The 14,213-nt window shown below is 38.3% G+C and overlaps 1 protein-coding gene across 1 annotated transcript in view; it reads right to left on the bottom strand.

The window, feature by feature from the left end:
• Nucleotides 1–1,117: 1,117 nt before the first annotated feature.
• The window catches only part of col13a1 (collagen, type XIII, alpha 1), a 53,808-nt gene continuing 40,712 nt past the window's right edge, over nucleotides 1,118–14,213 (bottom strand). Inside the window, exons 34-40 of the mRNA XM_061087149.1 lie at nucleotides 13,575–13,610; nucleotides 12,102–12,155; nucleotides 11,952–12,005; nucleotides 11,347–11,382; nucleotides 6,571–6,657; nucleotides 3,619–3,657; nucleotides 1,118–3,489 (exon numbers count right to left, since the gene is read on the bottom strand). Of these exons, the coding sequence (XP_060943132.1) occupies nucleotides 3,487–3,489; nucleotides 3,619–3,657; nucleotides 6,571–6,657; nucleotides 11,347–11,382; nucleotides 11,952–12,005; nucleotides 12,102–12,155; nucleotides 13,575–13,610 (309 nt within the window). The 3' untranslated portion in view covers nucleotides 1,118–3,486. The remainder of the gene's footprint in view (nucleotides 3,490–3,618; nucleotides 3,658–6,570; nucleotides 6,658–11,346; nucleotides 11,383–11,951; nucleotides 12,006–12,101; nucleotides 12,156–13,574; nucleotides 13,611–14,213) is intronic.

The following is a 14,213-nucleotide window of genomic DNA, read 5'->3' as shown; positions in this document are numbered from 1 at the left end:
TGTGTATGCGGTACTGTAAATGGTCATGCTAGTTTAGCTTTGTTCAATTCGATTGGATTTTTTTTTGTATAGCGCCAAATCATAAAATACATTTTATCAAGGCACTAACTATAGTAAGGTCAAGTCTTTAAAAATCAAAGAACTAAATAAATATTGTTGAGCATAATCAATATGGCTTCTAAGTTGTTGAGCCCTACACAGTGGCGTGCACTGGACATCTTAAACATCACTAAAAAAGCTAAAACAATGTTATGTTATACAAACCATGCTGTGTGCACACACAGTTCAGTTTCAATTCAAACAGGGTTAGCAGAGATGATCAGCACTTTATTATTTAGATTGATCAAGTAAAAATCAATGTAATTTCCTCACATTAAAATTATCTTATTTTGAGGAAAATTGTCGTACACGACCAGAATAGAGATGTGATGCTCATTATGGACATTTGGAAGTTGTATTGAGATTCTGAAGTGAATTAGTGCACAGAGACAATCCTTTTCAAAGCCCAAGGCTCTTATTTTTAAACATTAGACAGGAAGGATTTGTAACACTGTACCAGTGTCATTCTGTAGTGATTTGATCTCAGATTTTCTTAGTAAGAGATTTACAACTCTAACAATATGGTGCATCTTGTATAAGTTATAGCCAGATTATCATCTTAAATGTCATGTATATCATTTCATTATTCTGTAGATATATATGCTAGTATATTGCCCCAACAATAACTATGATTATTTTTCTATTAGCCTTACTTGACAGTGTCAGATCTTTCTATATTATTCTCGTCTTTCAGATGGTGCACTTGAGATACTGCATTCATCAATACACTCACCAAGCACTATTATCAGGGACAACTGAAATTTAGTTTTTAGAGACTATGGTTTAGTTCCAGACAACACAGGGTTAATTCCAAACCCTTGATCTACACTAAAACGAATGAGAGCAGCCATATAAAATTTAACTAATCAATTTCTGAAATGTTTTTAATACAATTGATTGTTTTCATTAATTATATTCATACTTTATTACACTGTACTTAATGTAATTAATCTTGTGGAAATCTCTTGTTCCATAAATGGGCAGATTTAAAACCTTTTTTGAGAACAAAACCAAAAGCTTCAGAAATTAATATTTAATTGTCACTTTAAACACCATAAACATTTGAAACATTTCAGAGCAAATCTGGACTTAGGTATGCCAGCTGGAGACTAAGGCAGGAGTTAATGTGAGGAACTGTGCAGCACCTGCAGCACATGATGGATTTATAACTGTCAAAGCTTAAAAAAAATCTCGCATGGCTGTAGACAATCAAACTCAGGCAAAGCGACACACAAATGAAAGGTTTGTCAAAGAGCAGCAGCACGTAATGGATCAAGCTTCACTCTGGTCAGTCCATCCATTTCTTCAACACCAACTCACTTGGTAAAGTTACTGAGGTTAGCTTAACAAGTACAGTTACACCATAAACAACTCATGTGGATAAAATCATCTAGTTCTTGATTTAAAAAAATAGTCCATAGTCCAGGCAGGTTAGAGCTTTCTTCATAAACGGATGAGAAAATGTGACAATTGCAGCAGTATGCCTTGAGGGTGAGCAGCAATATTTTCATCCAACAATATGGGCTGTACTGTGCCTCAGATTAGAAGGCAGATGAGCAACACAACAAACAGTTAATACATAGAGCCTGACAATTGTAAAGCAGGAAATGGCCCGAAATATTTGGCAAAATTATTTTCAGTGACCTGAAACTAGAGAGAATATGTGTACAAGAAGCTTAGATAAATAGAGCCGTCGCTTTCCTGCTATACAACTAAGACTTTAAAGCTTCAAATGGTTAAGACGTCTTGGTTGACACCCTCCTCCATGACACAAAACGTTAACAGCAAACTTTGATTGTCTGCAATACTTGTTGATAATGAGCCATCAGACCTTAGACACAGAATTTAAGGCTGTCACATAATGATTAGCCCACCACCGTGGAATAGTGTGGTTTGGATATAATGCCTGTTGAAAGATTCAGTCCATAATCACAGCTATCAGATCTCACCATTTAAATACCACGGCATATAAACCTTAAATTGCATTACCTCATGTACTTTATTACACAATTTATATTTTTTGGAGTGGATTCATCCGCTGGCGAGCATATTTTGCAGAGCAGACTTCATAGCATTCACTGCAGTTATAAAAACAACCTAGATCATAAACTCTTTGGGAGCCTTTAGTGCAAATCTATGTTTTATTCTATGTATACTGAAAGTCCTATCATATTTAGTCAGGAAATTATTTTTGTTTCATTAATCATTTTAATTTAATTATTATTATTTTTCATTTTTTAACAGAATATAGCCAATATTATTTCATTTTTGTTTGGTGCAACACAAATTAGCAAAAATGAGCAAAGGCAGTGAAATGAAAAAAAAATAAGACAATATAATTAGGGCCCGAGCACTGACATCAAAGGTCAGGTGAGACCCTGTTGAAATTGTAATTATTTTTGTTTTTCCTTCACCTCTCAGATGAAAGTTTCAGTTTCTTTTTCCACTTGATTTCAGCTTGTAAGCTAATAGCATGATACATTGATGTATACAGTTCTATTTAGGACTTCTCTGATTTTAATGCCTTTTGTTGATCACAGGGCTCAACCCTTAAATAATGAAAAGGCTGCTGCACAGTAGAATTTGTTAAACTCTTTACCGATTTTAAAACGTGGGTGGCCACAGACCATATGACCGATTTAAATTATCTTCTTATGTCAGAATGCAAACACTAGATCATTTGTTCACTTTCACACTAGATTTCCAGAGACTTGGAATCTCACAGAAAATTTTGATAAACAACATTTTGGTCCATTACCGCCACCTTCTCAACTGGAGTGTGTGAGTGTAATTTAGAGGAAAAACTAACATGGAGGAGGACCAATGTTGTCTGACAGCCTTAAATCTGATATGTCTGATAAGTCTGCATGTTCATCGGTACAATATGAGCACATGACCAAAAATTCAAAGTTCAGACTTTAAAGACCTTTCTGTCACTCTGTCTATATTAATGAAATTTGAAACAAGTGTTACTGTACTGCTTGTCCATGTTTTTAAGACTTCATCACAAAGAGGAGAGTTCAACTAAGACTTTCAAAAGGCTAACACATAATCTTTCCAGCCCCACAACTCAGTGCAGCATGGTCTATTACAATAGAACAAAACAATATAATGCAATAAGTTAATAAGCATTATCACTCACATTATGCACAAATATCATGCATATGTTGCAACATTATAATTTTTACTTATCCAATATTAAAATAATGCATTGGTATAAAAATTGAATACGCAAACATTAGCATACGTTTTAAACAATCTGTACAAAAACTTTGCCATATATTTTTAGGATTTTTTAAAAACATTTTTCCACGTTTAACAGAATAGAGATAAAGTAAAAAAATAAATATCCTATGTACAATCACATCAGCCATTCCAAAGTTATTGTCACTGCAAGAAAAAGAGCAAAAGGCGATTAGATATCAAATGTTAGTTCAAACAAGTTCATGGTGAAGTTTGCACACAGCGTGTGAGCTGCAACGGCGGCGAGCAACAACAGTGTCAAGCTCTCTAACTTACTTTATTCCAGCATCCTGGTACAGGTAAGCCATCGTCCCCCTGGAAGAATCAAAACAAGATTTGGAATGAAAAATAGTGTGCACTACAGAGATGAACAATATTATCATGCAAGTTTGAAGCCACTACAAATAAAACCAGTTTACAATTCTCTTCAGTTGAGTGGCAAAGTGGTGAGAGTAATTTCAGAAACCAAGGTTCTGGAAGTAGTCGTGTTCTATCAGGTCATGTTTTGTTACTGTATGTCTGTGCCCAAATCAGACCATTCAAAATGGAAACACATTTCCTTGTTACTTCTTGTGATATGATTTTCTACTCAAAATGATTACTGGTGGGTTGTAGCTATGATTGTGAATATAAAACAATGTCATGTCCTTAGTTATATTATAAGAAATTTGGTGCTTTCTCTTTAATGCTTAAGCCGGTATGTTCAAGTCAGTAGCCATCCTAACCCCCACTAATATAATAAGGCTAGGCAGTAATAACAGGTATTTTTTTTAGCTCCACTCTTGTCAGAAATAATGGAACCATGACATTCATTTTCATTGGCACAATGCTATGAGACATTTTCCTTGGTGGGTAACTTTTGTGACTCTTTGCATTCCATTAGAGTTCAAGCAGCACTGGAACATTGTTCTGTCTGTTTGAAGGGATTGAAGCAAAAAATAGAAAAAAGTAATTATGTGTACATTTACATATATATAAATATACATATATATTTTATGGAACCTGAAAAATAAGATAAAAGGAACCCTTTACTTCCAGAACCAGTGGATCACCCAAGCCCTCTATACCATATCGTAAACAAAGATTTCATTATTATGACAAATACAACAAAACAAATGAGAACAAAATCAAGGCAATCAGCAGCCTATATAGAAATCCCTTTGGATTGTGTCATATCAGAGAAATGTCTGTATGATTCTCCACACAGCAGGAGGTTGACACTGTTGTTTCAGAGCTAGCTGATGCCTTACACTTTCTGAGGTGTCACACTTAAATGGACAATTTGATGAGGATGATGAAGTAGAACAAAAACCTTACCTGTACAGATAAATACACATATTAAAGAGACTATTGTTGATTCCTTTTTCCATTACCAGACTTAAGAACAATGACCCAGGTACTGTACCTTTCAGTACCAGATCTAAGAGCCTACCTGTCCCGTCTGCTGTAATCACAAGTATATACAACTAATTTGAAGCCTCATTGTTACCAGATTACATTTTCTATTCTCTTTTAGTATTATCTAGTCTAGTCACAACATATTTGGTTTCTTTGAGTACATCCTATCTTGCAGTACACTCTCCAACTGTGGTGACGGCAATATTATGGCTATATCCAGGTTCAATTTGAATATGAATAGGGAATTATCATGGTCTGATTTATTGCAGAAAGTCCACATTCTACTTTCTCTAATCTAAACCAAACCCCAGGCTGAATTCTAGATTCAAACCCCTGGCTCTGGTGTCATATTAATTCATCTTATACCCGCACCAAACCTCCACTGCAGTTCCTAAATGCAATGCTTCATTCATTCACAAAAGATCTTAGCTCTGAATCCTAGCAGTGCTTATGTTTGGCACTACAACATTATCGGGAAAACAATTCAGTGTTGCTTTATTTTGCCTGATATTTTAAGGCTAAAGGTCTAGACATGAAATCCACATAAAATGAACAATGTTTCAGCGATGTCTTCCAGATTGATACTCTTTGTCCAAATAGATTTATCTTGGTCCCACTGCTTTCATCATCAATGGTATAATGTTGCCTCGAAGATGGTATAAATTGGTGCTCCATGCGAGAAATGTTGTAGGAATCAAGGGGTTATGTTAAAAAGCTCTAGTATTCTTAATACAGACTCTTCAAGGCTCTACATTAGAATATAATTATTATTTCTGGTAATGTAATTGTGATATTAGTCACTTTCACAGATCTGCATTTGAAGTTAATATCTATATATATTGTGATGGAAAGGTTTTGTCAAATGAGTATGTGTTCTTGTATGTGGGAAATGCTTGCTCGTGTTAGTTCTATAAGAGGTCAGTTCAGGAGGTCAGTTGGAAATGTTCTGGCTTGTAACCAGGTCAGTTGACTAAAAGAAGTTTAATTTGATGCAAATGTGCATGTTCTCTGTGAGTTTACAGTGCAATATCTGAGTGCCATCATGCAGGAGTGTGGTTAGAGATAGCTAGAAACATGCTGGGAAAAGTGAAGGGAAAGAAAGAGCACCATACCACAGGGCAAGGGGCATCCAGCCCGTCCAGGCCTGGCAAACCTGGTTCACCTTTCTCCCCTTTAAAGCCTCGGAAACCCTGTTTGTGAAATCAACCATTTAAAAAAAGGACGCAGCTCAAGTGCAGCAGGGAGTGTTTGTCCTCCCCTGCTCGATGGAAGGAGGATCTCCGCTTCCGTCCCGTTGAGTGGCTGGAGCCAGGTTTCCTAAACATGCAGGCAGCCTGAGCCTGACAGGAACTAGGCTCACTGAGATGAGTTCGCAAAAGTCTATTTTTGTTGTTTCTAACTTGTCACATATTCTTTAATGTAAAGGTCACAGTAACAGAAGGGAGGATGACATATGAGACAAAATGCTTCGGTACATTTTGATACTCATTAGCAGCAGATTTCTGTCCGTCTCATTCCTGCAAAAAAAAAGAAGCTACCCAGGCAGAGTTGTGGTATGTGATCCATTGAAGTAATTGAGTTTTTAAATGTATAATACAATCTCCCGTTAAGCTAAGAATTTTCTATTTCAATTCAGACACACATCTCCCAAGATCTGGACCAAACTCTTCCTGGGATTGATTAGAACCATTGAATACCAGAGCCAAAAGGAAGGTGACTACCGAATACAAACCTTCAGGGAAACTGAAGTGCTATGCCATTACAATATTGTATTCGAAAATAGTTCTCCTTCCCTTTGCCTCTTGGCTACACACGAAGCTACTGACATACCAACGGACAGGGGGCATCTAATCCAGGTGCTCCTTGGTCTCCCTTATCCCCTTTGGCCCCCCTGTTGCCTTTCTTGCCCCTCTCTCCCTGCAAACAGTGTATTAAAAAAAGACAAACTTTAGTCCTCCTGATTTTAAGCCACACATGAAGCAAATCTTAGTTTTTTGCTTTCACATACATTCATTAAGACAATATGAAAAATAAGTCTCCTTATTAGTTCAATAATGAGTTTGATGTTTTTTTAAGGAAATTGTGATTTTTAATAAATGTAGTGGAGTGGAAAGGTTAGTAGAGGTAGTTAGGGAAGGGAAGTTTTAAAAGCCAGCGTAGTTGGTAAGCAGGTATAACTAATTTTACACATCAATGTCTGTATATAGATTTGAGTTCTACTGTATATATGAAAAAAAAGTGGGAGAAAAAGTTTTGTGGCTCCTGACGGAGCATTAAGAAGTTTGATTGTGTCTTGATGACATAAGTCAATGATCAAACTTTGGGGGTGTAAGGTTAAAAATAAGCGTTCTACTAACATAATCTCTATAAACAGATTGTTTACATAAATATTTAGAATCTGTTGGTCAGGGATTTTGTAGGAGGTTTTTTTTGAGTGACCAATCTGTGTGGAGACCAAAAGAGGGGCAACACATTGACCAAGATTCAATGAATATCAGCTTTTTATTCATATGCAGATAGCTAAGTCAAAATTTCGTCTGGACTTGTAGGGCTGTAAACAATACATCGTGAACAAGATCAAGTCTTGGCCCAGATACACTGTCTAAGCCGGAAACACCAATATATTGGCCGTTGCCCCCAGATGCAAATTTGTTATCAGACCATAGCTGATGTGCTCTGAGATTGCTACTAACGTAACATATCAGGGTAGTTGCACAGTGGTCATCAGAGTCCAAGTATGCTATAAAAGTGCAATGTATGACTTCATTCTTACTGTATACAGTTAACAGAATGGGACGGCTTAGTCATAATATTAATTGAATACCTGCTCACCAAGGTCAAAGGCTGTAAGTGTCCAGATTAATCTGCTGCCTGACTGCAGTGTTCTCCCAGGACTGTCTTACCATCACAACTGCACAACTCGAATCTCACTTTTGTGCTGTTTAAGCCCTGATCAATCTGTTTTGGTGTTTTGCAGGCGAGGCCATGTGAAGTGACAGACTATACTTTCTTCGGTTGAAGCCAACATAAAAGAAGGATGATTCTGAGGCAACATTAAATCACATTAACTCAATGTTGTGAAGTAAACTAAATTCACGTTATTTAAATAGCTCAAAACTGGAGGGCACCTGCTCTCAGAGGCTGTACCATCAGAGAAAGCCGACCTATCAATTATTGAATTTGGAAAATGGGGGGAAAATACTATTTTCAAGCACTGCTCTCAGGTAAAACTTTTACTTTTAGGGTTTTACATGGCTCCTGCAAAAATACAAGGCAGTCCAAGAGTCATGCAGGACAAATGAGCAGGATTCTTTTTTAAATTTAAACCAATTCAATTTAGCAGAACACACATTATCCCAAGACACTTTATTAATAAACTCAACAGTTCCCACATTGGGCAAGCAACTTGGTGACTGTGGAGAGAAACCTCCAGCAGCAACGCGATTTGTTTTTAATGTAACTCAACCATTTCTTTCCAAGTCCGCAAATTGCTTTGAGTATTTCCAAAAGTTTGAACTTTTATGGTGAATGTAAGTTTCCATAAAGCTTGACAGCACATTTAGCTTTTAAGCTAAGTTTGGTAGCAAGCTAGCCGTATAATGCGCAAACTGCTTCCATATTTTAACAAGAAATTTCACAAAACTGGCTACAGACCTTGCAGGTATTTGATGCAATGAATTATTATTCATGTTTTTGCCAAAAACTGCGAAGTACTTTGTCAAAGTACACTAGCTTCTCCCCATAGCATCAGTAGCATCTACTATTAATTATAGACACAAAAATGTGTGAAAAAAAATAAGCTATTATTCACCGAAAAATGAGAATTCACTCATTATCTACTCAGCACTATGCCGATGGAGGGATGGATGAGGGGTTTGAGTCCACAAAACAATTCTGGAGTCTCAGGGGTAAACTTTGTTTACAATTGAAGTAGCTGGTGACCACTTCTTCAGACATAATAAAACAACATAAACACAATAGCATGCCCCCATACTGCTCCTGTGGTGTCCTACAAGTGTCTGTAAGCTCCAACATTCATTTACACCATGTTTTTAGCCTAAATGTCCACTGATATCCTCCTGGGAGCTGCATTCATGTTCGCAAGCACACACTGCAACAAGCTCTCACCCAAGGGCACGCACTGAGTGCATGTTAGCATCGCTGAGACTTGGATAACACCGCACGAGCAGTATGGAGATTTTTTTTACTTTTGATTTACGCCATCTGAAGAAGAGGTCACCTTGGCTGCAACGGTGTTTACTCCCCTGAGACAAAAGTGTTATGTGTACTCAAACATCCAATCCTTTGAAGGCTTTGATCCCAGATGCAATGCCTGGCTGAGTGTTGCTAGTAGCAGAAGCTCAAATTCTGAGATCATGCATTAAAAACCCTTAAAATATATATTTTTTAAGTGCATTCTTACTTATTTTGAAAACTGTTGTGCTACTTGGGAAATTATGAAGCCCACTCCATTGCTTTTAGTTGTTTGCAAATCATGACAAGGCTACAGATAAGGCAAATTAATTATCAGCCCATATTATGAAGAAGATTGTTAGAAGTCAAAAAGTCCTATAACATTTCCCCCAAAACTTTCTAAGAGATGTTTTGCTCAGAAATATGCTAAATCTCTGATGTGCTAGCATCTAGCTATAACATTTATTTTGACAGGGATGGGAGAGCACTGCCTGCCAATTTGGGATATGGATCACAGGGTCAGGGGTTGGGAGGGATGACATGAAAGGTTGCAAGGAAAAGGAGCTGTTAAGTGGGAGCAGGAGGAGTAAAGAGGAGGTGTAAGAGCAGTAAGATTAACCAAGGCCAAGGATTGTGAGAGGGAGAGAGGGCAACCCGGCAATAAACAGAGCCACGGGCCACAGAGCAAGGTGGAGGGAAGGAAAAGGGGATAGGAAGACCTGTGGAAACAAAGGAAGACAGGACAAAGAGTAAAAACACAAACACTATCCCATAGCTTTGTCTTCAACACCTTCAACTGGACAGTCTCAATGAGGTCTGTATACTAAAAGTATTGTTTTTATCCTGTGCTTTAAAAAACGTAGCTGCTTTTGATGAGAGGCCAGTTGAACGTGTTGAGAGAGCTTATGAAATGTGAATACTTAAAAGATGGGAGTGGAAATATTAAGAGTCACAGGTTAATGGGAAGGAAACGGAAACATTCATTTAGAGGAAGGGTACGTGGAAGTTACGATCACATTCTCTGAAATACTACAACCTGGTGAAATACAATATTCACAGAGTGTCATTTAGCAGGGCTTTATTTGAAGAGCTAATGAATGGAATAATTTGGTAATTTGGGAAACGTGTTTGTTTGCATCATTTCCAAGACGAAGAAGAGGGATATCAATTTCATTTTTTTGTGCTAGATACGGAGCTGGAGTCAGGATTTTGTTATCCTAGCTTTGCATTACGGCAATCTGCAGGTAGGAACAGCTAGTCTGGCTCTGTCTAAAGAGAGACAAAAGTTATTCCATCTGCCCAGCACCTCTGACTAAAGTGCATCACCTCACACCATCCATCCATTCATCCATTCATCCATTCAAAGCACCTTGCTGTTCACCAATAATATATGCTACACTAAAATCACAAACTATGTGGGTATTAAACAAATAGGAACTGGACACAATTTCATTTATGATTTCTGAACAGATTTTTTGGCCAGCTACAACAGCTCAAAGAACATAACACTGACACTGATATTATATCATATTAACAGCATTTAAATTAATTTTGAGTGGTCTGTCTGGCCATTTAATCTGTGTCTTATATTCATTCTTGTCCAAGTTTTGGTTGGGTCTCCAAACACCAAAACTTGGTCTCTTCTTATGTCTGCTGTCATGTGCAGGGAGTTTTGTCTATCAGAGTGTTTCTCACTGAAAGCAGCAGCCTGTTACTGCTGGAAATGACACTGAGAGCAGTGAGATTGACAAATGTGCAACACTTTCTGACCCACAACTCAAACTTAGATTCTTCCATTGCTGTTGCAGTATTTATTATAAAGGTTTTAATATGAGACTGATATCCACCTTCTCTCAAGTCAGACATTATGATATCAAATCGGAGACAACAAAATGAGAGACCTAATTGAGGTTAACATTGCTTGCTCAAGATCAAGATCCTGAGCAACCAAAAAACTGGTTCATAACAAAGCCACTGCGAAACCAATACAAACAAGGCAAAGAATAGCAAAAGACATCTTGATGTAAATTATTCAGTCATTAAAGAACACAATCAAAGCAAACTGTCTGACTCATCTGGTTATCTTTTCATGTATGATATCAAAGGGATCATCCCGTTTATTGATATGCAGCTCTTTAATTCATGTGCTCTACTTGAGAATATCTTTGAAGTCATCACAAGTCTCCTCAGGTGACCTATTATGGCCCAGCGAGGCATTTGCTAGAATAATGGCAGAGGCTGAAATACAAGACTCATAACGTGTTTAGTTTAGATGCTTAACTCAGTAGGTAAAAACATAGAAGCCTGTGTGTACTCCACAGGTAAAATGTAACGTGTGCCCATTAGCTATATCATGTCCCTGCCTCTTCTCTCTTTATCAATGTTTAAATAGCATTACAGTCAGTATCTTACCCGGTTCCCTTTGAGTGCTTGTGGTCCTACTAAACCCTGCAAAAAGAAACAAGACATCAAATTAGTGGCTGAATATATTTCCAGCCTTGGGGGAGGAAACAAAGCTCATTTGCGCGATTTTTGAAAATATGCTTGCATGCTGTCTTTGGTTATGTTGAGACTGACATGAGTGTTGTATTAACATTTTGTTTTAATTTAATGAGCTCCTCTGCCTCCCTGATTCATTACAGTGAGGCACAGAAATTCAGGTTCATGCAGTGAGAAAGTTGAAACTGGCTCAGCTTTGGCCAGAGTGTAATGAGATGATATGTGTCAGCAACAGCCTGCATTGGCCTGTCACATACAGAGTGTGCAAGTGTATATTCCCAGTACTTAGCAGTAGTAGTAATGTGAATTGGCCGATACTATTGTTCTCTACTGGACCGTTAACCTTTTGGTTGTCTATCTCTTGGTTGTTTTTTTCAGAGTTTTTTCACTTGTTGGTTGCAAGGATGAAGGTTGTGCTCGTTGTGGTCAATAATATGGACATATCATATACTGCATGACTAAAAAAAAGGAAAAGTTTCCTCAAGTATGTCTCATTTAAAATTGAATTACAGGCTTACAGGGATGCCTTGAGGCCCAGTTGGTCCTGGTAATCCTCCGTCTCCCTTTTCACCCTGCAGTGAAATAGAGCAAGAAAGTGAATAGTGCATATTGTTCTAAAACTCTATAATGATTTTAGAAAATGGTTCTAGAAACAGAAAAACACTCACTCTCTCTCCTTTTGGTCCCGCTGGCCCTGACACACCTGCTGGTCCTATTAGACCCTTTGAATAAGAATAATGAAAATAAATACCTGTCCGCAGATACAACCTGAATAGTACCAGGCCATTTATCATGGTTCAATCAGTAAATCAACAAGCTGTCTGGTGCTCATGAATAGCACAGATGTCAAAAAAGATAATGTCATGGACCAATTAGACACATTTTTCAGAGGAGAGGTCCTGACACATGTAGCAAAGCACCAAGCTTGTTGAGCTACTGGCAATACTGTTAAAAAGGGAGGGAAAATGAATAAAATGTCAACGGCTGCATATCTCTGTTTGAGTAGCAGTCAGGATCGGAGAGGAAGACCTTGCATCGCAGGCATATCCGGCAAGTACAGTGCTGTTTGCAATACAGCTGTCCAAACGTACTATACGTGTCAACATGCAGCACGAGCATCCCTGCATGCTCCTTTCTGGATTCTTAGCAATGGCAGCTTCACTGATACAGGATCAGGACGCAGGTAACTGTGAAGGCAGGATTGAGGACTGAGGATATACAGGACGTAGTTGTGGCATCTAAGATTAGACATGATGGGTAAAGCAGAACTAGATATCAATCCATGCTCATGATTTGTTTAGGCCAATATCCAGGTTCAGCTTTCAAACAACCACAACTTGTTTATTTCATAAACTTGAGGTAAAAATTAAGTGTTTTTGTTCCAGGCCTTTTCTCCATAAGTCTGTATTTATCTCAAGTTGAAAAACATTGCTGAAGAGATTAAACGTGTGTTGAAGAATCTGGACTTGAAACTTAATATAACAAATGTTATATTTTCAAAATATGCGGGAAAGATGCTTAACTCTAACTGAAAAAATGGCAAAGTTGGGACAACTGGACCCACTCGGTTAGTGGGAAATATAGTTTTGTATATTATTGTCATGAATTTATTAGGGCAGCATCTGCATGTGGCAGAAATGGATCACAATAATCTTTTTAGGAGAAATTTTAACCAGACAATTTTTACAGTTGAAAATAATGTTGCAATTGGCCACTTCTGTAATGGTGCCAGATTTCTACATGATAGATTCTGTGGGTGTCTCGTTTATGGACTATGGAATACACTTCTTTGCTTAATTTGAAATTTAGGCTTTACCAAATGTTGTATTACTGCTGTATGGGTTGTGGTAAGTAGATGAGTTTACATAAGCCTTGGCAACCTGGGCAACATAAGGGTGTGTACATGAGAAGCTTGAATCTCAGTGCCGGTGCATCCTCAGAACCCAACCCTGAACAGTTCTGTCCTGACAGAGATGCTATAGGAAGGAAAGAGACAGGACAAGCATGGGAAGCAGGAAAGCAAGCAGACATGACAGGCATACATGACAGACATCAAGCAAGCTGAAGCAAGGTGGAGGGAGGGAGGGGTCGGAGGAGGAAGAGAAGGAGAAGGGTGAGGGGACAGGACTTGCGCCACTCACCACTGGACCCGGTCTGCCGTCTAACCCATGAGCCCCCTGTATAGCGTTGTACACAGTTAGAGCAGAGATGTTGGGGGAGATGGTGGAGGGGGAAAGGTGGGACGGGGTGGGTTGGGAGGTGGGGTGGGGATGGGATGGGGAGGTGGGTGAGTGAAGCTGTGACTCAAGTGACTTTCAAAAACACATCAGGTGATGACAAATGAAGGGTGATGGAAGTGGTGGAGGTAAAGTGAATGACAGTAATAGTGAGTAACTTCTATGCTGGACACGGTGGGTGGTGACGTCCGGTCTGCGGCTGTGATGTTAATCAAAGTAAAAATTATAGTGTGCTCTGTTTTCGCATTCATAGTGATGACATAACATCATGTTGGTACTGTGCACAACACCATCTCTATATATCCCTGCATTAGTCAGTCTCACGTTGCCTGTTTGTCTACTGCTCCCAGTCTTTGTTTGAACAGGGTAAGAAGAAATGTGTCTAACTCGCCTTTCACTACTTCCCTTTCCACTTTTTAATTTTCTTTTGATATATCTTAATCAGCAGAATTATTCACATTTTGTGCTATAGGAACAGATCACTCCCATAACTACACACAAGAATTGAACATATCAACCCCGTGAAAACGATTACACTGGTGA

The sequence above is a fragment of the Limanda limanda genome, chromosome 15 (assembly GCF_963576545.1).
Source record: "Limanda limanda chromosome 15, fLimLim1.1, whole genome shotgun sequence".
In the NCBI taxonomy this organism is placed as follows: Eukaryota; Metazoa; Chordata; class Actinopteri; order Pleuronectiformes; family Pleuronectidae; genus Limanda; species Limanda limanda.
This window is presented reverse-complemented; position numbering and strand designations above follow the sequence as displayed.